The sequence below is a fragment of the Gekko japonicus genome, unplaced genomic scaffold (genome assembly GCF_001447785.1).
Source record: "Gekko japonicus isolate JY-2015 unplaced genomic scaffold, Gekko_japonicus_V1.1 scaffold141, whole genome shotgun sequence".
NCBI classification, from domain to species: Eukaryota; Metazoa; Chordata; class Lepidosauria; order Squamata; family Gekkonidae; genus Gekko; species Gekko japonicus.
In genome coordinates this window covers 1,553,573-1,578,533 of record NW_015176455.1, presented here as the reverse complement: position 1 = coordinate 1,578,533, position 24,961 = coordinate 1,553,573, and the positions used below count along the sequence as shown (strand labels likewise).

General features: G+C 42.1%; 1 protein-coding gene across 1 annotated transcript in view; it reads right to left on the bottom strand.

Moving 5' to 3' along the window:
- Nucleotides 1-24,961, bottom strand: part of HEATR1 (HEAT repeat containing 1) — a 67,992-nt gene that overhangs the window by 9,998 nt on the left and 33,033 nt on the right. Inside the window, exons 25-37 of the mRNA XM_015426914.1 lie at nt 21,941-22,047; nt 19,810-19,953; nt 18,595-18,710; nt 18,217-18,338; nt 17,232-17,360; nt 16,330-16,557; nt 16,097-16,223; nt 15,104-15,270; nt 13,952-13,998; nt 11,505-11,628; nt 10,778-10,918; nt 10,036-10,328; nt 1,028-1,178 (exon numbers count right to left, since the gene is read on the bottom strand). Of these exons, the coding sequence (XP_015282400.1) occupies nt 1,028-1,178; nt 10,036-10,328; nt 10,778-10,918; nt 11,505-11,628; nt 13,952-13,998; nt 15,104-15,270; nt 16,097-16,223; nt 16,330-16,557; nt 17,232-17,360; nt 18,217-18,338; nt 18,595-18,710; nt 19,810-19,953; nt 21,941-22,047 (1,896 nt within the window). The remainder of the gene's footprint in view (nt 1-1,027; nt 1,179-10,035; nt 10,329-10,777; nt 10,919-11,504; nt 11,629-13,951; nt 13,999-15,103; nt 15,271-16,096; nt 16,224-16,329; nt 16,558-17,231; nt 17,361-18,216; nt 18,339-18,594; nt 18,711-19,809; nt 19,954-21,940; nt 22,048-24,961) is intronic.

Sequence of the window (24,961 nt, the reverse complement as noted above, 5' to 3'; positions counted from 1 at the left end):
AAAAACCATATTTCCAAGTGATTTTCAGCATATCCATTGATAACTGTACAAGAAACAACTTCAGCTGCAGGAAGGCAGATGTGTGTTAAAAATTCAGAGGAAATTCAGAGGAATTTCCTAACAATAAGAGTAGAGCAATGAAGAAGAAGAGTAGGTTTTATACCCGGCTCTTCACTACCCAAAGGAGTCTTGGAGCGGCTTACAATCAATTGCCTTTCCTTCCTCTCCCTGCAACTGTCACCTTGTGAGGTAAGTGGGGCTGAAAGAGTTCTGCGAGAGCTGTGACTGGCCCAAGGTCACCCAGCTGGCTTCATGTGGAGGAAGGCGGAATCAAACCTGGTTCTCTAGATTAGAGTCCGCTGCTCTTAACCACAACACCAAACTGGCTCTCAGCTTGGTGAAACAACCTGCATAGGACATTTTGGAATCTTCTTTCTGAATTGTTTCAAGGAACACTAAATGGGAATCAGCAAGAGATGCTCTAAAGAGGTTACCCTGTTTTAAGAAGGTGCTTGGAGTGGATGACTAACAGCATAATCTCCAACTTTATTATTTTTCTGATTCCCATCCCCAGAATTTAGAGGAGGAGGAGGAGAAGAGTTGGATTTACATCCCACCCTTCACTCAGAGTAGCTTAGAATCTCCTTCGCTTCCTCTCCCCACAACAGACGTTCTGTGAAGTAGGTGGGGCTGAGAGAGCTCTGAGAGAACTGCTCTTGAGAGAGCAGCTCTGAGAGAACTGTGACCGACTCAAGGTCACCCAGCATCTGCATGTGGAGGAGTGGGGAATCAAACCCGGTTCTCCAGATTAGAGTCTGCCGCTCTTAACCACTACACCAAACAAGTATGCTAAGACTTCTGGACCAGCAGAAGAAAACACCAAACACACTACTTCCTTTTATATATTACAAATTACAGAACAAGTGTACAAATTTAATCAAGGTAGTTCACAGAGAAACCATATACATTTTACTGGGACATCTGATTCATAGTTTCCCATGTCCACATTAAAACAGGCATTACTCACCTGCTGCAAAATGTCCAGCAGATACGGACTCAGGAAGCGTGGCAGCGTTTCCACAACCTTCAACAGAGCTGTCACTGCACTAAGCAAGTAGATTTCAGCAGAAACCAACTCATCCTTGTGTTTCAGCACATTTAGTAATGCTGGCATAAGTCTATAAATAAAAAAAGACGATCAATTCCATGTGATTTCCAAATAGATATTCCTCCCAGTAAATGATAATCTTTCCTCAGCATTCCATTCAAATATATTTCACCACAGAAAGTTTTACAGAACAGTAAGGGCAAATAAATACTCCCCAAAAGGCAGAGAATGTCAACAGAACTTCAAGCAGAGCTACATCTTGGGAAAAGTAAAGTTTGCAGATAATGCTGTGATACCAGAGGGGTAGTGTAACGATTTCATGTTTTGTGAGTTTGTGTCTTTAAAAGTGGTTTGCATGGCTGTGTGATGATAATGTAGAATGCTGGACAGGCATGTGGTGTGATTGGTGATTGACAGAGAGGGGGAGGGAGGATAAGATATGTCAGTCAAGAGTGCCAGTTGAAGGGGGTCTGTTAGAGTTATGAGAGGGGAAAAAAGACAGTTAAACAGAGTCTGTCAGCAGAGAGGGCTGTGTGAAAGCAGTTGTTATAAGTTCTGACTAGTAAAAGAGTTAAGCAGTTTGTTTGTTTTAAGGTCTGAGAGAAGTCTGGTGTGTGTTATGAAAAGTTAAAGCATAAAGAAACAGTAACCATATATGGCCTAAGGAAAAGATTGTTACAAAGTGACATGCCCTGATCCCTGTCAATAAGAGGGAAGAGTGTGTGAACATCAAATAAATCTACTTTTATTTAAGACACAAGTTCTGAACGAAATTCCTCAAGAAACACATGGTCCTTCGAAAGCCCAGACCCTGGGTCACAATACCTACCCAGAGAGGGAAAATATTATAGAAAAGGTGTGGGAAAGCCTAAATTTCCCTGGTGGCAGCCAGAATACCCAAAGAAAAATAAACCATAAGAACTTTTAAAGTAAAACTAGACCTTCCCAGATAAGAGGTCGTCACAGGTAGTATGTTGTACTGAAATTTAATAAGAACATAAGAGAAGCCAATGTTGGATCAGGCCAATGGCCCATCCAGTACAACACTCCAGTACAACACTGAGGTTCCCCTCAGCCACTATGGCTAGTAGCCGTGCAGACCTGGCACCCACTTTTCCCCAACCATTTAAAGGGAAGCTTCCCTTTAAATGGTTGGGGAAAAGCAGGGGGCATGTGCACGGGTGTTGCACCCCTGGCGCGATGATGTCACTCTGCAGGACATAATCACATCAGGGACGGCCCCTCCCAGCATGCCCCCCATTCCCCCCACAGGGGAGAAAATGGGACCTGGCAACCCTAATCTAATTCCTTTGTAAAGCTGTTTATTCCTGTGGCCATCACTCCATCCTGTGGCAGTGAATTCAACATTTTAATCACTCTCTGTGTAAAGTAATATTTTCTTTTTTCCCTTGAGTTCTAGTACTTTGGGAGAGGGAGAAAGAATTCTCTTTGTCAACTCTCTCCACCCCCTGCATAAGTTTATAAACCTCTATCATGTCCTCCCTCGGTCATCTCTTTTCTAAACTGAAAAGTCCCACACTCTTCAGCCTTTCCTCACAGGGAAGGTGCTCCAACCCCCTAATCCTCTTGACTGCCCTCTTCTGTACTTTTTCCAGCTCTGCAATATCCTTATTGAGACAAGGTGACTAGAACTGTACCCAGTATTCCAAATGAGGCTGCACCATAGTTCTGTACGGGGGCGTTACAATATTGGCTGTCTTATGTTTAATCCCTTTCCGAATAATCTCGAAAACAGAATTTGTCTTTTTCACTGATTGCAGCACACTAGGTTGACACTTTCATTGAGCTATCCACTACGACCCCAAGATCTTTTCTCCTCTCACCCTCAGAGAGTTCAGACCCTACTAGCCTGTACTTGAAGTTCTTCATACGCCACACTGTCGCCTACTCACCCAGTTTGTGGAGGTCCACTTGGAGCACTTCACAGTCAGCCTTAGTTTTCACCATCTTGAATAATTTAGTGTCATCTGCAAACTTAGCCACTACACTACTCACCACTAGGTCCAGATCATTTATGAATGAATTAAATAGTACCAGCCCCAATACTGATCCTTGTGGGACCCCGCTGCTTACTTTCCTCCATTGGGAGAACAGTCCATTGATTCCTACTCTTTGTTTCCTGTCATTTGACCAGTTTTTAACCCATAAGAGAACCCATCCTCTTACCCCATGACTGTTTACTCAGGAGTCTTTCATGAGGTGCACCTTCAGAATCAAAAAGTCTTTTGAAAGTCCAGGTATATAATGTCTACCAGGTCACTGTTGTCTACATGCTTGTTCACTTTCTCAAAGAATTCCAAAAGGTTGGTGAGGCGGGACTTCCCTTTGTAGAAGTCATGCTGATTTTCTCTCAGCAGGCTTTGCTCCTCTATGTGCCTAACAATTCTATCTTTGATTACAGTTTCTACTAATTTGCCTGGGACAGATGTTAGGCTGACGGGCCTGTAATTTCCTGGTTCCCTTCTGGATCCCTTTTAAAAAAACTGGTGTAACATTTTGCTACTCTCCACTCTTCTGGTACAGCGGCTGAATTTAGTGATAGATTACATATACGGGTTAGTAGATCATGATAGTGGATCCAACTCTGAATATACATTTACTTGCTTTGGATGGACAGTCCTATGCACCTGAGGAAGTCTCTAACTCATGAAAGCTTAAGCTGGAATATATGTTGCTAGTCTTGAAAGTGCCACTAGACTCCTGTTTAATATTGCTCAATACTGTCAGTCCAGAATTATGCAGAAGGCACTATCAGACAATGTTAATTATTTTCTCAGTTTCTATAGATGGTACTCACATGAAAACTAGTACAGCTAAGCAAAACACCAGGGTTCTTAAGGTGTGCCAACTGGCTCAATGAAGTGGCTAACACTGGCCCCGGTCACACGGCAAAGTTGCCACGGGAGAGGCACGGGAGTTCCATGGATTTTCCGGGCGCAATCTCACCTCAACATCTGGGAAGCGCAGTGCTCCCGTGGCGAACCCGTGGCTCCCCGCCGAAGGTGCGGAGTTAAAAACTAGTACCTACGGAGGGATGCACGCATGCGCTGAATAGCTGGCAGCTTCCCCGGACCGCTCCTGAGATTTACAACCTTTATAGCTCAAAAGAATGTAAATACCCTTAGTTACAGAGAAAAAAAAACATAGGACAGCCTCAGCAAAGATAAACCGTCAACTGGAGAACTCTGCGAAAAGCCTCAGCCTGGTAAGACAGCAGTTATTTAATTATACTCCTACGGGGGAACGCCCAGCACGACCAGATGGCAAAAACGATAAGGGAGCTCTCTGAGCAACTTGCTAGCTTTGAAAGGAAAGTCTTAGCCTCCCAGGAAAAGATGGGGGAAGAGCTAAAAGAAGTGAAAGAGAAACTAAATGGTTTGACAGAAGAGATAGGAGCAATTAAGAAGACTGCGGTTTCTGCTAAGGAGCAGGCAGTAAAAAACACACAACGGCTAAACCAATTAGCAGCCCAGCTTAATGATTTGTCGGATCGTAACAGAAGAGCAAACCTAATCCTGGCAGGGATTACTGAAGAGGTAGGCTTTAAGTCTTTGGAAGAATCCCTAAGGGCGTGGATAGAAGAGAATGGGGTTAAAATTAACCCAGAAGATATTGAGAGAGCCCACAGGTTGCAGAGAAGAGGAGGGGGAGAAACCCCAAGGGATGTCATAATTAAATTTAGCAGAGAAAAACTGCAGCAACAAGTCTACAAGACATTAAAAAAGAAACCAGACTTGAACTTTAAGGGGAAAAAAGTCTGGCTCAGAGAAGACTTTTCTCCAGAAACTAATATGAAGAAAAAAGAAATGAGACCCTTCGGCCAGAGGCTATACGCCAACAATGTAAAATTTTCATGGGGGTATCCTTCCTCAATAATAGTGTTTAAGGAGGGAAGGAGGCATATAGCAAGAAACCCTAAAGAGGCAGTGGAACTCCTCAAGCGACTAGGAATAAACACAGATGACCTCAGAGACCAGGACATGGAGGAAGAAATAGAGGCAACAGAAGACCCGGGAGAAGGAGGTTCAGGGAGAGCCGAGAAAAGACCAAGGACGGAATCGCTTGTGGAAACTACATAAAGGGAAGTATACAAATGTGAAATGTGAAATGAGCAAGATTAATATGTTTAAAGACTAGGGAGAGGGAGGGGGTGTGTGCATTCCTGCAGGTGGAGAGACGGGATGAAGTTTTCATCTCCAAATTTGTCTCAACCACAGGGGGGGGAGGGGAGGGAAGGAATTTCTTAATGAATAATAATAACCTCCAGCCAGGGTGGCTAAAGGTCCGAAACAATAAGGAAAATGGATAGGACAATAAGATTACTTTCACTGAATGTAAATGGGTTAACATCAAATCTTAAGAGGTATAGGATATCCAAAATAGCTAGAGAGCAAAGGATAGATATGTTGTGCTTGCAGGAGACACACAAAAGGAAAAATGACAAAAAACCACTATTAAATGATCCACAGTGGCAGGTCTTGGGAGAAGCCAGAAGCATTGCTAAGGTTAGAGGGGTAGCAGTTTTGATTCACAGGAAGCTTCAAGTGGAAGAGGTGGAGAAGCTAATAGATAAAGAAGGTAGATACCTATTGGTTAAATTTAAGCTGGAAGGGAAATGGTACACAATAGTAAATGTCTACGCCCCAAATAAAAAGCAAAAGAAATTTTTAACTAGGATCTTCAAGAAGAGCCAAAACTTTTCTGAAGGTGTATTGATCATATCAGGAGATTTGAATTTTGATATTACAAGGAGCAATAATATTAAGCTTGGGGAATGGGGACTGAAGGAAGCACACGAATGTATAGGTATACAACCGAGGCCTACACATATATCCAGCAGACATAAAACATCATCATGTATAGACTACATTATACTAGAAAAAAATAATAACATAGTTATAAAAGACATTAAAACCCATCCAATTTGGATATCCGACCATGCTCCTATAAGTATAGAGTTTGAAATAAAGCAACCCAATATAAAAAGACCATGGAGATACAATAGCCTAATAATGAGTAAAGAAGAGGACAGAAAATATATGGAGAAGCAAATAAGCTTATACTTTAAAGAGAATAGAGGAACAGTATCCACTAACATATTATGGGACGCCGCCAAGGCGGTAATAAGAGGGCACTGTATAAAGAAAGAAAAGAATATAAAGAGGGAATGGTATAACAAAAGACAACCCAAACTTCAAGAACTAGAGGAGCTACAAAGAAAACTAGCAGGGAAATACAACCCTAGAATACAAAGTAAAATTAAAGAGATTCAGAAACAGCTGAATGATTTAGATGTAGCGACACTATGGAAAAAGGAACTCATGGTCAAAAATGAATTTCAGAGGAATACTATTAACACAGCAAAAAGATTGGCAAACTATTTGAAGATTAAAAGAGCAAAGCAAAGCGTTAAAAGTATTAATTATAACAAGAAAGTAACACAAAACCCTAAGGAAATTACAGAGGCCTTTGAGAAATTTTATAAAGACCTGTATAAAAAGAAGAATATAGTAGATTTCCAGGAGGAAATCAGCCAAACAATAGAAGAAACAGAGAGAGGAAAACTGAGGGATGAGATCACGGCCCAAGAAATAAGGGAAGTAATTAGAGAACTTAAGAGGGGCAAATCTCCTGGGTTAGATGGGTATACGGGGGAATTTTACAAAGAAATGATGGATATCTTGATACCGGAACTTCAGGTATTGTTTAATGAAGTTTTGGAGGGTAAAAGCGCTCCGGACTCGTGGAGGATGACCGAAATAATACTGATCCTCAAACCACAGAAAGACCCTAAAGAAGTAGGATCATATAGACCCATAAGTCTCCTAAACCTAGACTATAAGATCTTTGCTAAAATAATGGCAAACAGACTAAAGAAGGTAATACCATCCATAATAAAAGGTGATCAGTATGGGTTCGTAAAAGGTAGAAGCATAGCGCACCCTATAAGGAATATCCTAAATGTGTTATACCATGGACACCAGAAGAAGATAGGATTACTAAAATTAGACGTTTACAAAGCCTTTGACACTCTAGCTCATGAATACCTATGGCAAATAATGAGTAAAGTGGGAATCGAAAAGGAATTCCTAGAGGCAATTAAGGAAATATATAAAGGAGGGAAGGCAATAGTGAGAGTAAATAATGAGCACTCACAAGCATTCCCTATACAAAGAGGGGTACGGCAAGGGTGCCCATTGTCACCGCTACTCTTCATAATGGCAGTAGAACAGTTAGCGGAAAGAATCCGGAATTCTGGAAGAATAGAAGGTTACAAGATAGGGAAGACGGAAATGAAAATTAATTTGTTTGCAGATGACATCATAATCATCATGACAAATCCTAAAGAGGGAGTTAAGGAAGTTAAGATTATTTTAGAGGATTTCGAAAAAAACTCAGGGCTAAGTGTAAATATGGAAAAATCCGAAATTTTATACGTAAATGTAAATAGAGAAGAAAAGAAAGAAATAAACAGAAGTACAAACATAGGGCTAGGAGTTAAGAAATTTAAATATTTAGGAATAGTAATACAGAAAAATTTGGATAAGATGATAAAGGAAAATTATGATAAAATTTGGAAGAAAATAGAGAAGGATATGAGAAGGTGGAAAAACAAAACAATAGGGATATCCTCTAAGATTAGAAGTGTTAAAATGTTCTGGGTACCAAAAATATTGTACTTACTCCAAACACTACCAGTGGGAGCAATGGAAAATAAAATTACTCAGTGGAACAGATTATTAAAAGAGTGGATTTTCGGCAACAAAAAATGTAGGTTTCATAAAGGGATAGTATACAGCCATAAATCAGAACTGGGATGGGGAGTTCCAGACTTAAATAAGTACTATGAGGCATTCCAACTTAAATCATTACTGGAATTAAGTGAGGAAAAAGAACTGAAATGGGTTAAATTTGAGGATGAGATTAATAACAATATAGGAAGATTAGGTATGTTTCACAAAGTTAAGGCTAATGAACTAAAATTAACAATAGGCCCTAGAAGATCAACATTAGAAGTCTGGAGGAAGTGGCAACCGCATTGGCTAAGGAGACCCTCTAGATGGGCGCCATTGGAAACTATCATAGAAAAGGAGCAAGAAATCAAATGGTGGGAAATTTTAAGGTCTAAAGGATATCATAGAGTGGAGGATATGTTTAGAGGGAAAATCCTCAAGTCACTCCAAGAAGTAACAGAGGAGATAGGTAAACAACACTGGTTAAAAATAGCAGGTCTCTATAAGGCTATAAAGGAGATCTATGAAAAAGAAGACATGTGGATAGACGAACCAATGGAAGAAATATATAAAGAAATGGTTGTGAAGAAACAAGGTCTAGTAGGGAAAATGTATAAAAAGATGATATTAAATAAAGATAAAATGATAGAATATTTACAAGTATGGAGTAGAGAAGGAAGGATAACAGAGAGGATGGCAGGTAAAATTATGAGAGGAATAGACAAAATTAAGGTATTTAGATTCAAAGAATTGGAATATAAATTTCTCACGAAATGGTATAAGACACCGGCTCAACTGGCTAACATGTTCCCAGGATCAAGTTCACTTTGCTGGCACTGTAGGCAATATAAAGGCTGGTATGCACACATGTGGTGGGAGTGTAGTGAAGTAAGGATATTTTGGTTGGAAATTACTAAAGCTATAAGGAAGGTAGCTAAAATAAATTTAAATATAGATTTCAATTTAATGCTGACAAGCACAATGGGAAACTCAAGTGTGGATAAGGAAGACCAAGCCCTAGTCAAGGCTATGATTTTGGCGGGGAAAGCAGCTATAGCTTGGGGCTGGAAGGATAAAAGTAAGTGGACAGTGGAAATCTGGCACAGCTATCTGTTTGATTTCATACAGTCAGACATCGCGGCAGTCCTACGCAAGGAGGCATCCTGGGAAGGGAAATCCGCAGAAATTTGGAAAAGATGGAAGACCTATCTGGAGTGGATATCCAAGGAGGGAAGGGAAGACATTCGGTGGAAGATTTTGACTTTGTGCCCGTGGCTGGAGAGAAAAGACTAAGGACTACACGAAGATAGGGAAGGGAGGAGGGAGGGAAGGGGAGGAAAAATTGTAAGACGCTAAATAACCTGGAATGTAAAAGCAATGGATAAAACAAATAAAAAAAATCAATTTATTAAAAAAAAAAAAAAAACTAGTACCTACGAGGTACTAGTTTCCGGAAACCGCGGGGCAAGGCCGGGCGTCTGACCGCGTTTCCGGTGGACTTCTGTGGCATCCGGCGCTCGCCCATGTCCCGTCGCAAAGAAAGTGTGTTTTTTTCCAAGTCTCCACAGGATGCGCACAAGCACCCAATGGAGCATGCGCACAAACAGGAAGTGGCGTTCGCCACAGGAGCCGCACAGCGCGAGTGCCAGTTTGAACACACCGTGCTGCTTCTTTGCTGCGCTGCGGACTAGCCGTCTGATCTGCACCTGACGCCTACCCACGGGACCTCCAAAGGACTTCTGATCGGGCTGCCGCGCGTTATTTTCCTCCGGGGCAATTAGCCACGCCTCCCCCCTGCATTTTCCGGCCCGTGTGACCGGGGCCACTGTTATCTTTTCAGTTCAAATCTTGCCTCAGCTATGAACCTAGCTTGCCCACTTTCCTAAAACATGGTGCAGGTGCCACATTGGGGAACAGTGCTCAGAAGAGCCACAGAGGGCATGTCAAAGAGCCACATGTGGCTATCAAGCCAGTGAGGGAGTATCACTGTACTGGAGGTATCATCAGTTAAACTACTATTTTCTTGATTTTAAGCACCTGCATCTGTTACATGCAGGTCGTGCCACACTTCGCAGGGCTGCCATAAAGATTACGGCACTACTGCACATGGAGCCCACTGAAGTGCCCGGCAAATACAAAGTATCATTACTGCTTAGTGCTTCTAAGTGATACCTTGGGAGATGAGGTATTGCCAGTGCTTTCAGCACACAAGTAACCTCAGCCACACACAGCAGAGCGCTTCCTGTGACGTTCCTTTCTTCCTTCACATCAGAAGAAATCACATCAATGGCAGCGTTGAGCACTGGCACAAAGGGCACGTGGTTTTTGGTGCCAAAACACTTGCACAGCAGCTTCAGGCTGAACAAAGCCGTCTGCCTGTTGATCGCCTGCTCCTCCTCGGCCTCCCTCGTGTTACGCTGCACGACAACAATGAGCTCAGGCACCAGTTTCAACAGCAGTTCAACCTGAAAACACAAAACCAGAGATATCCATGAACGATTTACTAAGGCGCCAGTTCTGAGTTAACAAAGCGGGATCTCGCTGTGCAAAAGGCATATCACAGCAGGCTTGCAAATAACTAAGGGGCAGCTTGCCTAACTGCCAATTCCCTTGCTGGAATTTTTCCATCCCTCCCCTGCAACTTTAAACAAGAAGCTTGCCCTGATTAAAACCAGGATTGTCAGTGTAATCTCTCCCCACAGCCCCTGCCAAGTCAAAACCAATTTGGTGCGATACCAGATGCATGTACCTCTTTTCCCCTTTTGCCTTACAGTGACAGGAGGCCAATGAAATGTTTATTGTCCCTGTACTTGGGTCCTCCTCCCTTCATGCCTTCTTTAATCATATCCTCCTTATGGTGAGACAACAAATTCCTATGGTAACAGAAACAGAGATCATCTGAAGGATGGCTTACTTGCTCTTCCTGCCAATGTGTGCGCTGTTGCAACTTATTATTCAGCAGATCCATTGCTTTACGTCTCACAGAAGGCAGCGGGTTAATCATCAGGCCCTTGATCACAGGGATAAAGACTTCTGTTGGCAATAAAGCATTAACCTGGGAAAGAAAAGTAGCAGAAAAGTGTACCATGTTAAAGATGTAGGTTCCTGCCACAGTGTTTGTACACCTTCCATTACATGCTGCTGTTTACATGCGGTATTGCCAATACTATATGAAAGGTTGTTCTCTAGGCTTGCTCACTTAATCAGAGCTAACAACATCCCCTTCCAAGGTTTGCTGATGTTGTTTATATGCTAGGACAGCAAAATTGCTCAAGTGCCCAGACATGTTAGCACTGAAATACAAAACATCAGGCAAATCCATTGAATGCAGATGGTCTTATTTCTAAACTCTTTACTCAACACAGTTTTTCACTTCACTAATGCTCCTGCTCAGAATTAATAAATACTCAGTAAGATTTGTTAATGGGAATCAGAGGATGATTATTTTTCCATCCTGTGGTAATATATAAATGCCAACTGGCTTTATACCTACTGGCAACATACAGGTTCCTAAACAAATGAACAATCTTCATTACACGAAACCACTATAATAAAATGTCGATGGCACAGACAGCGAAATGTAACTGTCATATTACAAGCTGTTAAGAAAAATGTCTGTGCCAGACAAAAAAGGTACTTACTTTATCCAGCACATCATAGGACTTGCTGAGAAGAGCCCTCCAAAACTTGGCAGTTGGGGCGTCAGCATTTTCTTCCACCGAGTGCGCCACAGTATTGATGTAGCAAAGAACTTCTTCTAACAATCTGGGTAAACAGTTCTAATGAGTGAACTGAGCACCACAAAGAAATATAGCTCTTGGTCAGTTTTATGAGTTACCTGCCCTTATTATCTGAGGGAATCAGCAAGTAGTGACTTTATGAAAAAGCCATGGCTTGAGGCACAGTGTGAATGCACAGAGGCCTTCAGGACTGCAGCCTCAACCACCAATATCATAACAGTCTGACAGAGAATACGTATCCTCTAATAGTTGAGGCTTATAGTTAAAATGTAACATTTCTTAAAGGATTCTGTAACATTACGTCTACATCAGAAATCTTTAAACTTCAGAAAATTTTAATTCCACTCTTAAACTTTCTTGTAACCATTTTGTCAATCTGCCCCAAACACTTCAGTTCACAAGATGGTGAAGAGAGTGACAGAATGCCAAGAACTTCCCAAGAACTTCAATTGCGTTACATTAACTTCAGCATAGCAGAGAAGTGGCTGTGAAAAATATTGCTTAATCCCATCCTGAGTAGACTGAACCTGACGAAAGAAAATTATAAAGCACAGCAGATAGTCTATGAAACTGCACTGATGGTGGCAAAGAAAAAAATACCTTTTCACTACCACTTTGACAGCTGACTCACATCCAACTCAGTTATTTAAAGTATTTAAAATAATATGGCATTTGACGACTCCAAAAATAGTCCCATCATAATAATTAGCTATTAGCTGTTATGTTTTTCTGCAGTTCTCTGCTGATTCACTCCAACTTGGATGTTAGATTGTGAGTATGTCGATCAGGCAGCAGACGTGTCTTTCTAACTAACCCTCCAAAAGCAGCCATCTCTGCTTTAGGCCTATGTCTGTCAGCTGTGGCTGACAAGTAGAGGAAGAGCAAACTGAAATGAATCCAGACAAGACAGATGTGAGGCTGGGTGGCAAGGATGATGACGTGAATTTTATCTGATTCAGTTAAGAGTTTGGATGATGGACTTGGTATGATGGCTACACCTTTTCTTGATTTTATACAGTGCAGAGGTCAGCCTCATATCTAGGCTTGGCTGATCTAGCCCTACTGATCCATACTACAGTATGAGTACCCTCACAACTAGAGTCTTGTGACACGCTTTATGTGAGGCTGCTCTTGAGGACAACCTGGAAACTTCATCTCCTGTAAAATGCAGCAGCTCCATTACCAACAGGAACAAGCTGTTATGCACAAACTACACCTATTGTAGACACTTTAGGCTGGTTGCCTATTTGTTTCTGAATTCCATTCAGGGTGCTAGCTGTTACAGTTAAAGCCCTTCACAGCATGAGACCCGAACGACCAGCTCAGGAAATCATGTGGCCATTCCAGTTCCCTGATTGGGCCTTTTATTTATCCTCTTTTACAGGCTCATTAGCAGTACAATCCTAAACAGAGTTACCTCCTTTTAGTCCACTGTTTTTAATGGATTTAGAAGGCTATAACTCTGCTTAGGATCGCACTGTAAATATGCCATTGTTTTTTCAGTAGGAGCTCTATGTTCTGAATGACCTTCTTAAATGCCTCCGAAAGGCACCCACTCTAACTTTAAGGAAGCAGTGTAACACAGAATGTTTAAGAGGCCCCCTTTGGCTACATTTGCCATATGTCTAGCTATGTTTTATCATTGTTAGCCACACTGAGTCCTTCATAGGAAGGAAGGCTAAAAATGTGTTCATATAAATACTATTTATAATCTACCTCTTTACCTCAAAAGCATTCATGTCAGCTATGACCTTTAGAACTTTAAAAGCAGTAATATCATTCAACTGCTTACCAAACTTTATTATAATTAAACACATCAAAATCATTAGTATAGAACCCAAAAGCCATAGGGCGGGATCCAATGTGCTTCAGGTGGAAGACTCCTTCCACTGGATGAAGGTTACACCATTAGTAGAACAGAATCTTTAGTTCCAATCATAGTTTATAAAAACAGAGTAATACTATAATTTCAGCATTAACAAGGAGAAACATTTCTAGCATAAATTTCTAGAAATCATTTGTAAACAAATTAATGTCATCTGCATTCCTGAAAAGCAGCCTGACATTAAAAAACGAACTCCCTACTCATTTGCTTAGGAAATGTCTATCTTTTTATTCCTTTCTTTCTCTCCATCTTGGATATGAATTTGCATTAGTTAACTAATGCCACAAAGTCTCTGTCCACTGAACTTGTATCTATTTAGCAGAATGCACACTGGTTGATTGGGACCAGGGAAGGAGCTACAGTAATGTCAATGGTGTCAATAAAAAATTCATTTGCAGTTGTCTCCTTCTGTGTACATTGTTAAAACTCAACAGAAAATGTTAAGAGATAGGAAAAAATGTACCTCTGCTCAAACTCCTTTAACTCTTCAGCGTGTTCACATTCCACTACCTAATTGGGGGGGAAAAACAATTGTATGGACAAAGGCACACTTAATGGCCAACAGGATAAGTTCAAGCGATGTGGACAAACCACTTAGTCCCTTAACATCTAACATTTCATATTTACATTCCAATGAGACATTTTATCATTAGATTTCAAATTAACTACTAGTATCTGCCAGCCGCCAATTTGCCATGGAATCCAACATTAGACTACAAAATTTGGCAGCTTTCAGAATGCAATCTTCCATTAAAAATAATTTTAAAAACTATTTTAGAATTAAAATTATTTTAGAATTAATGCTTACAAAGCAAAATTGAAAATATGGTGATGGGAAAACCCCACCAAACCTGCACTTCCACTCTCTACCCCCTTCTCATTAGTGACTGGATATGGATGGTGGCTGTCTTTTAGCCATGTACCATATTCTACTTGTGACTGAAGCTCTTGTTCCTCTCAATGATTTTCCAGCATAAAGGCATGTTTGCACGGCAAATGTTCTGTGCCCCTTTCACTTTGCATGTCAGAGCCATCACAGGATTGGGACATTTATGTTTGCCACCGAAGATTTAGTTCCAACCTTAGCCCCAATATACGTGTGACATGAGCCACAGGCAAAGAACTTACACATGTAAGCATTCTACATGTGCACCATCACATTAAAATGCATTTGCCACAACTTACTGGCATGCTTTCACTACAGGCAAACCGGCTTACATGTATGGTAAGAACGGCTTGCACAGTTAAGTGTCTAACCTATTGTATAAGTTGTACTTCAGACTTCTAAAGTAAGCAACAAGAAAAACATTCTATATGCTTTATTTGGATCTTTAACCTCAGAAATATAGTTAAAAGTGTTTTTGTGTGATCTCGATGGTTATAGTGAATAAAATGAAATTGTAATTCACTTCCCCCACAGTTTGAGCCAAGGTTTACAAAATCAAGTACCCTTCCAGTCACTATCAAACAGCACAGAATCTGAGATGGTAGACATCAGAAAAATATTAGTGCAGGTCACACACTTCCACTGAAAACCAAGTTAATTCAATACAAAGCTCCAGCTGGGGAAGAAAGGAAACCACATCAAGTCCTTAGAAATATTAAATTGCCTCACCTTTCTCACAAAACTGTATGAAGCCAGAAGCTGTGACATGAAAGAGACTGATAGGAATTTGAAATGCCTCAGCTGTTTACCAGAGTGAGACTCCACATTAAAGAGCTCAGTTTCTTGGCTCTGTGATTTTGCCTTGCGTAATCTTGGTGTCTTTTGTTGCTGGTCATCTGCTAAAACAACCCCCCCAACAATATTTTCTGAAGTAAGTAAAAAACTACGTAAATAAAATAAACAATTTTAACTAACGTGAAGGGGAGTTCAGTAAGCATACAGATTATAACTACTTATTTTATTTAACAACATTTACATCCCACCCTTCCTGCCTCACAAGGGCCACCAAGGTGGCTAACAAATTAACACATTAGTGCATAGATCCTTAATAACCCAGGCAGGAACTAACTGTCAGGCTGCATTCCGATGTCAAGACAAATCTCTGTGCATCCATGCTGGGCATTCTCTTTCCAGTCCCCTTCCACATAGAGCGCAAGTGAGGGCCTCTTGTTTTCAGACACCTTCAGTGTACAGTTTTTCATGCTATTCAAGTACTAGTGCCCAAGCAAATTGTGAATTTGTTTTCTTCCCCCATACCAGGATTCAAAATCACAACTTAATGTCAGTTTAGAATCCTGATTTGTGGGGAAGAAACAAACTCCAATGTGGGCAGGCACCCACATCTGGAAGTTCAGGAAACTGAAGTTTGATTCAAAGTTTACAAAACCAGTGCCTCATACACAAGGGGTCAAATGCGGGATCATGCATGGCAACAAGCCATGTTCATGCACATTATGGAAAAACACAGGTGTGTTATAATGTCTGAGTGCAGCCAAAGTCTTCAATTATGAATCACTTAACCAGGAATGCATACGCACATCAATTTAATCCCACCAAACGGGTTGTAGAGGGATAGAGCTGGCTTAAATGCAAATGTTTCTATATCATTTATTTATACTGCAGACACCAAGTCATAGCTGAGACAAATAAATGCTTGTTTACCTCCTTTGTTCTCTGGCAACTTTGTTAAATAGTGCAGTATTTTCATTAGAGTCTGCAGCTGTTCTTTTACACTGAACTCACAGCACACAGAAATCCAGAATTCAGTATCAGTCTCCAACACAGCATCCTGCATTTGTAAGAGGAGGAGGGAAAAGCACATCATTTCAAGAGGGAAATTAGTCAGTTGTAATGTGTTTTTAAAGAAAGAACAGACTACAGGGCACTGCTCTTACCTTCTCCCCATTGGCTACTGATGTCACTGATTTTGTCACATGCTGTTCAAACAGCAGCACCAGAAGAATCCAGAGGAATCGCTCTCCACCCAAAGTGCTTATCAGCTGCACTAGGATTGGGAGGCGTCGATGCTCAGGCACATGTGGCAAAGCATCCACGAACACACGAATTATTTTAACAGCCACCCCTTCCACATTTCCCATTGTTTCAGAAGAGCTACTGTCCTCCTCAGCCTATCAAGCAAACAGGCCAACAATTAGTAAGTACATACAAATGCTACTGGAAGATGAGATGTTTCATACTAAGGAATTCAAAAATATATTGGTCTGCTTTCTACATCATGAAAAATCCAAAATGTTTCCTAAGCCCCATTTTTGAAATTTAGACTAAAGATTCAGTTCTGTTACCACAACAATTTAGTGATTTCTTAGGAAGTTCTAACACAAACACTGCTGCCCACAAACACTGTTGCATACAGCTTTCCTGAACCCACACACTATTTTATCAGTTGTATTGTAACTGCATACAGTTCCTCTTCTCCCTTACCATGTAGATAGTTTTGAATTCATTCACATGAAATTGCCTTATATAAAGCTAGACCAATGGTCGATCAAATACTACCTACTTTGATTGGCAGCCCCCCTGAGCAGTGATGTTGCAGATTGAACCTAGGACATTCTGCATGCAAGGCCGGTATTGCCACTAATACAAATTTTATAGAAAATGAAAAATCTACCTTTTACCCCTTAGGTACTAACAGGCCAAAAAATAAAACTGAATTCTAGATTTATTAAAAACAATAGAATGTTTGTTAGGAATGTTGAAATTTTAACAGAAAACAAGAGAAATAAAGCCAGTTCTATTTAGATGCAGACCTAAACCTTGATTCAAAACGTCTTACCTGTATGAGAGCTGGAATGACCATCTTCACAGTCTTGTTAATCACTTGGAAACTGTAAGCATCGTCCAGACGCATGACATTTGCTCCCATGAATGTAAAAATGGGCATGACATTGTGTAGCACTTTGCCCTGAACAAGAAAAATCAATCCCAAGAGAATTAATGTTCTCTTCCTGGAATACAAAGTCTGAGTTTTGCCAATCAAGCAGTCCTATAGTAATTAAATCAGTGGGTACCCATACAGGTGCTGATCATCTTTTCTTTCCCATATCCAGCAAGCAGAGCAAACATCACATTAATCTAATTAGGCCGAGGTGGCAGCAGCTCTGACTCTGTTCATCTATCTGTTTATCAGACTTTTGTTTCACTTAAACGCCTTTTCAGTTTTGCTGCTGCTTCGTGGGCAGGGGTTGTCTAATAAGAAGACAAATCATGCTTTTTGTTGGTGGGAGGGCAGGGATTGGTCTGCAGTTGAGGGCGTTGGGTAACAGAGTTCTCCAACTAACAAGCCATAGCAGGAAGTTCCACCAGCCATTTCTCCTCTCTCAAACATTTAATCAGAAGCATCACTGAGGTAGGTGCTGTTCCAAACCGAGAAGGGACATGGCTCCTGTCCAGAAACAAGTATGATAGCTCAATTGAGAGAGAAGAATTAAAAACCAAGGTAGATAAAAGAGTGGGGGAAGCTGATGTTATGGCAGTTCCAGGAAGGCTACGATGACGAAGTTGGTTTTCAGAAGGGACTTGGAAGAAGAGAAGAAAGAGGCTGTTCCAAACACAGGAATGGGTCAGAGGGAAGCAGCCGGGAGGCGTAGGATCACTTGATGACCAAACACTTTATGACACCAAAGGTCACAGTAGACAGAGAAAACAAATATCTACCATAATTTCTAAAAATCGGTTTCAATTTCAGCTTATTATTTAATATCTCATGTTAACACTTTCCCCTCTTGGTAAGAATGGCAACACAGACAGCCTGTACTTACAGGAAACATTCCAGCAGCAGCACCCAGCAAGAGCAAAGCATGATGGTGAGTCTGAGGCATTTGTGAAACCCGGATGCACTGAACTATCAGCTCCACATTGAATTTCTCTTCATCGAGAATACCTCAAAAAGGAAAGAAAACATCAGAGAATGATAAAGGTTTAAATTTCCAGTTCAGATCAAGCCTTGCTGCACAGACACAGCTGCAACAACTGTGCCATGCTAAGCAGAGTTACACCCTGCTTAAGTCAGTGGGGTTAGAAGGGCACAGTTCACTTCTTAACTGGCTCATCGCCTGACCCGTTAATTCAAAAGGCATCATGGCCATAAAAGCCAGCTGTATAACTGATCCAAAACTAGAAGATTTTGTTTGCCTTACCTGTTCCTAACCTGCTGCCATCTGGGGACAGTTTCTGGCAAATGTTTAACAGACAGCCAAGTATTAGCTGCTTTATATATTCCATGTTCTCCAATTCCAAAGAGGGTTCCAGGCATCTGGAAATCCAGAAGACAAGCTAACTAATAACTTGGGATAAAATATAACACAAATAGAATTCTACTTCAGCAGCGCCTTGACTCCTCTGTGGTTTTGGCCCGTCTCTTCGGGGACATGCAACTCTGGATGGGCAGAAGGGCTTCAGGGATAATGCTGAAGGTTCTTTTCTTAGTGGGCTACAGAATGGTGGGGGAAGGATTAAACTGTAGCAAAGTGCTTTGAAAACCTTAAGGCTAAACAGTGGGATGCATATCTAGTAATATGTATGTAACAAATGTTCAATATAATTATTGTAGTGAAGAGATATACCGTAATTCAAACACGGAAAGCCTTCTGGAAAACACTCCAGTTCCTTGGAAACCCAAAGCTTCAAGGCCAAATAAACTTTCCAAAGGAAATATAATGCAAATTACTATTTCTAATATATAATGTTGTACTTTGTGCTCCATCTAAGAGAAGAATAAGAAACAAATGGTTTCGAAGAGCTAATGCTCTCCCTATTTGTCACCTACTGAAGTGTTTAGGAGTACAGAGTCTTCTGTGGTGCAGACAGTTCAGTTGTAGCAACAGACCAGTCACCTGTCTGCATGCATTCATGGAGGGCAATGCCTCTGTGTGCACAAATAAGCCTCACGAACAAGAGAGTATAGCCTGACCCCCACCCTGCTATACACCTGACCACAACACAATCATCATCACTGTGCAACTAACTGCCAGGCAGCATGGAGGTCCTTCTGCTCCAACAGGTGAGCATCCAGGTCCACAGGTTCAGCTGGCCAGGTCCACAGCTTGCTTGTAAGTCTGACTGCAGCCAGACTATAGCAGGGATGTATACCGGAGAGGGCACCAGGGCCCTTTTTGTGCATCTGGACCAGTGGGGGTTGCAAGGGGAGGGAAGGGCATGGGTCTGAGCTGCTGTGGTTTGAACTGGTCCAGAGGCTGTATATATGCCATGAGGTCTCCATGCATAAAGGCTGGAAAGACTCCTTTGTGGGCCTGTACTCTAGCGTCGGATTCGACTAGCCTTCGAGCAAGGGAAGCCTTTACCTTTAACTAAAGCATGATCCTAACAGTTGCTCTCTAAAGAACAGCCATTACCTGGCTAGCAAGCTGAAAAGGACAGGTATCAGTGCCTGAGGCTGTATGAGTTTTTTCTTGTGTTGCAGCAATTCCAGGATAAGTGTGACTCTCTGCCAGTTCACACTGCTCTCTTCTGGTACACACTCTTGATCTTGCACTTTTCTGAAGGATGAAAACAGATAGGACTAAGACATTTACAAACATTTATTCCAATATTTTACAAAGAAAGGATCATGATCACCACCACCCCCCGTTTACTCAATATCTGCACAGAGCTGTAGCTTTGCCACTATTGACACGTTATAAGGTCTTCCTTCCTATTTTGCCCTCTATTCAAACAAGCTGTGGGTATAAATAGGATTTTGCAGCCTGTAACATTGTTTTGCTGCTCTTTCTTTGCCAAAAATCTTGTCTGTACATACATTCCACTCACATATATAGGGGGGAACAAAGTTAGAGTCCTGGGGCGCCTTTGAGACCAACAAAGTTTTATTCAAGGTGTGACCTTTTGTGTTCATGTACACTTCGTGCACATGCACTTTGTGTGCACGCACACTCTGTCAGAAGAAGTGTGCTTTGCACATGAAAGCTCACACCTTGAATAAAACTTTGTTGGTCTTAAAGGTGCCCCAGGACTCTAACTTTGGTCGTGTCAGACCAACACGACTGCCCACCTTGATCTATATGTAAGGGGGGGGGAGCCTTTTCTCCTACATCCTTTCCAATAAGCCCCATTACATTTTCTACCTACATGCTGAATACGCACATGTGTAACAATAATCTGCTCTTGACTGCATAAAGAAATCAGGTGAAACAGGTGAACAAGTGGTGAAGACTGCTGTATCCACCTACTGCATCTGAGCACCACCCTGATAGAGTATAAAGCCATCAACAATTCAGAGCAGGGTTCTCCTGGGCTTTTACTCTCTTCTTTCTGGGTTCTGCTGGAGAGGATCCTTGGACAGGGAGGTCTGTAGTTATTATTTATATTGCACTTCAGTATATCAGTCCAATATCTTCCAGTTCAACTGGGGCCGTGTTGGCTTTTGTTACTCACTGTAGTGATAAAGGACCCAGATTTATAGGCAGGATACAGATCATGTAAATAACAGTGGAATCCTATGCAAGGTTATTATATATATAATTCCAAAGAAGGCCAAAGAGTATAGGTTAATAGATCCACAAAATGGAGCTGGGAATAGATGGGCGGATTTCTCTACAAACCTCAAGGAAGTCAAGAGATGGCAGAAAATTCTGAAATCTTAAAAAAAAGCAACAACCCAAAATAACAGCAGAAAAAACTGTTACACTGAAATATCTGAAGTATCGTGAGTATCTGAAGAAGTGAACAGTGACTCATGAAAGCTCATACCGTACCACAAATTTTGTTTGTCTTTAAGGTGCCACTGGATTCTTACTCGTTTCTACTGCTACAGACAAACACAGCTACCCATCTCGATCTATCTCCAAAATAACAGAAATAGCATCTGTAGCTTTAAGAAAAGATGACTGCTGAGATCTCTGCTGCCACTTTAAAGGTTGCTAAGCAACCACAACAGTATTGCTGATCCTTTCAAGCCTTGGTTTCTGTAAAGCAAAGCCCTGCCAGGGAGCATTTGAAGGTCAAAACAGCCCTGGAAAAGGTCCTGTCCCTCTCCACTGTCACGTCACCTGATGGAAGAGGACTCACCAGGGGCAGGACTGCTGGCATCCGCTGCACAAACTGGTCCCAGCCCCAGCCTGGCACCAGTTTGCAACTGGTCCAGACATTTTCCAGGGAGAAGCTGCCAAGGGGAAGGAAGGAGGGAAAGCTGAAGACAGGGGAGCAGATCAAGGTAGGCTGCCTAGTAGGTGAAAAGAAGAGAAGGAAGCAGGAAAAGAGGAAAGACCATAGCAGCTGCCAGGGAAGGAAAAGAATAATGGGGGTGGAATGCAGAGGCAAATGAGATGCCCCTGCAAGTCCCCTGCTTGTTCCAGCCTAAGGCTATTGATTTCAGTGGGCTTAAGCTCAAGTAACTCTGTACAGGATTGCACTATAACAAACCTAAAAATCTGCAGTAGCACCATCTCAAAAAACCCATCAATCTGGGCTAATGCACTACTACACATAACGAGTGCATCTGGCATTTACTTTTCCAGTCTACTTTACCTCTGCTGCTGCATCTTTTGCCTTCTAGTTTGGTGAACAGTAGCCACATTCTTCGCCTTTGGTAGAGGTTCTAGTTCCATGCTAACCTGCTCAGCATCAACCGAAATCTACACAATACATAAATAAAAAAAACCATTTATTATAAAGGTAAGCGGCACAAATAAAGTCATCTGATTACACCTTGCCATGCAAGCCACCCTGAGCCAGCTCTGGCTGGGAGGGCGGGGTAAAAATTCAAATGAATAAATAAACTTATGACTGAACTGTTTATTTCTCTCCAGGCCTTCCTAGATAATGGCTGAGGCCAATACATGCATGCAGAGTTGAGAGCATATTGTAATGGACACCATACAAATGCTGCTTGGGTAGGAGCAGAAAGGTTCGTTTTTATATTTTCCTCTGAATTGCAGGGAAAGGCTGCTATATGGTGGTGATGGAAAGTGCTGTCAAGTTGTAGCCGATTTATGGTGACCTTCTAGGATGTTCAAGGCCAACGATGAACAGAGGCGGTTTGCTATTGCCTGCCTCTGTGTAGACCCCTGGGCTTCCTTGGTGGTTGTCAATGGTAGTGACAAGTTAGACAAGAACGAAACACAAAATGTTGGGGATGAATCCCCACTGCCCAGGTAATGAGCCACCACCAGCCCCTTTGCTAACTCTTATCTGAAAGACCAAGAGACAGAGTCTCCAGCACTACACCGTGGGTTACTTGCAGCTGAGTTCCAAAAATAATTACTTTGGTAGCTGTAGTCAAAACAGGCCAAGGTACTGGGTTCACAATGAAACCACATGAGCCCCCAACCACCATAAAATTATGATTAACAAAGTTTATTAAGATAAAGATGCAAAAGGTTACATTTTTTAATTTTACAGATATAAGAGCAGTGCAAAGACAGGAAAGAAAATGATAAAATCTAAAAAGCTAACCTAAAATACTTATACAGGCTTTTGGTCTTCTGACCCAGATATTACTGACCAGACTGAAACAGAGCCCAAGTAAAGTTTCCAAGTTCAAAATCCAAGAGGTGGGGTATTCTGGCCACGCGAGTCCCAAACTAGTCAAAAGACGACCCCAAGGTACAAGGGTCCAGAAGAAGGATCAAAGGTAGAATGAGTAATCTTGCTTTATGCCAGCCTGCCAACAGCTGGCCTGATTCTGTTTGACCAACCAGGTGTGTTGCTAATACACATGACCACTAAAGGTGTACATTCGGCATAAACCAAGCTGAAAAAATACCTGAAAAATACCTTACTAGTATGTTTCGGTTATCATTTAAGCAGAATACAGATCAGAGAATCTGACTGGCTACTGGTATACCTGAGCCCAAATAAAACCAAGTTTTTTTGGCTTTTATTTGGATTGGCCAGGGCAGTGGGAGCTGACAGCTCCACACCGCTTTGGCTGGGGCTGGCTCCTCTTGCAGCGGAGCCAGCCCCAGCCCAGGCAGCATGGAGCTCTCAGCTCCTGCCACCCCAGCGGATCCTTTCTTGCAGCTCTGCAAGAGAGGATCAGCTGGGGTGGTGGGAGCTGAGAGTTCCACGCTGTCTCAGCTCAGACTGGCTCCTCTTGCAACTCAGTTTAAAACAAACTGCAAGAGGAGCCAAACCAAGACCGGCTGGGATGGCGGGAGCTCAGAGCTCTGTGCCCCCTCAGCTGGGGCTGGCTCCTCTTGCAGCTTGAGAAGTCAGCTGAGGATCGGCCGGGGCTGTGGGAACTGAGAGCTGCCCTCTGCCTCGGCTTGGTGTTGGCTTCTCTTGCAGCCAGGTTTAAACCAGGCTGCAAGAGAAGTCAGCGCAGGATCAGCTGTGCCAGCAGGGGGCAGACTGTTCCCCATGGGCACAGCTTCTTGTATGCAAATCCCCCCCCCCCCAGGGGTTTTCTTCTCAGATCAATTGGACCCGGAAAAAAATCTGGATTTCTGGAATCCTGGATCCAAATACCACACTGGTATTGGGACCTGGGATTTTGGGGAAACCCGATTCCCCCTCCCAGTTCAATATACCCAAACCGGGGGGGGAAGGGGGGGGACTGCACACCCCTAATGACCACGCACTCCTGCAGCCAGTATGTGCCCACTGTCAAGCAAACAATACCGCTGCCCAGCATTCCTTGCACTAATGAGATGGAATGCGAGTATAAAACTCCTTCCTGGTCTCTGGCCTTGAAGCTCCCAGGATTTTATATGCACCATGTCCATCTCAGCCCCTTATCGCACTCTCTGAACCAGTGAGTCATCATGACATCAAGTTCCCAGAGAGGGGCCTTCTATAACTTTTACTAGGCCGAAAAGACTGAACCAAAGATTTGAAAAGCCAAGAAATGGCTCGAGAAGGGCCAGTTTCTTGACAGTGGTCTTCCACCCAAGATATTAACCAGAGCCAACCCTGCTTAGTTTCTGATATCTGATAAAATCAGGCTAGCCTGGGCTATCCAGGTCAGGGTAGATAGCCCTGCTACAAGACAACCTGTAAAACTAATATTACCAACACTTGTGGGTAAAGCAACATTGTTGTTCTATTGAAACAGTGGGGTACCGCAGGGATCAGTACTTGGTCCACTGCTTTTTAACTTGTTCATTAATGATTTGGAGTTGGGAGTAAGCACTGAAGTGGCTAAATTTGCGGATGATACGAAGTTGTTCAGGGTGGTGAAAACCAGTGAGGATTGTGAGGCACTCCAAAGGGATCTGTTAAGGATGGGCAAGTGGGCATCAAAATGGCAAATCGGGTTCAATGTGGCCAAGTGCAAGGTGATGCACATTGGAGCCAAAAGTCCTAACTATAAATTGATGGGGTCTGAACTGGCAAAGACTGATCAAGAGAGATCTTGGAGTTGTAGTAGAAAACTCACTGAAAATGTCGAGACAGTGTGTGCCTGCAATAAAGAAGGCCAATACTATGCTGGGGATTATTAGGAAGGGTATTGTAAACAGATCAGCCAATATCATAATGCCCCTATATAAATCAATGGTGAGACCTCATTTGGAATACTGTGTGCAGTTCTGGTCACCACACCTTAAA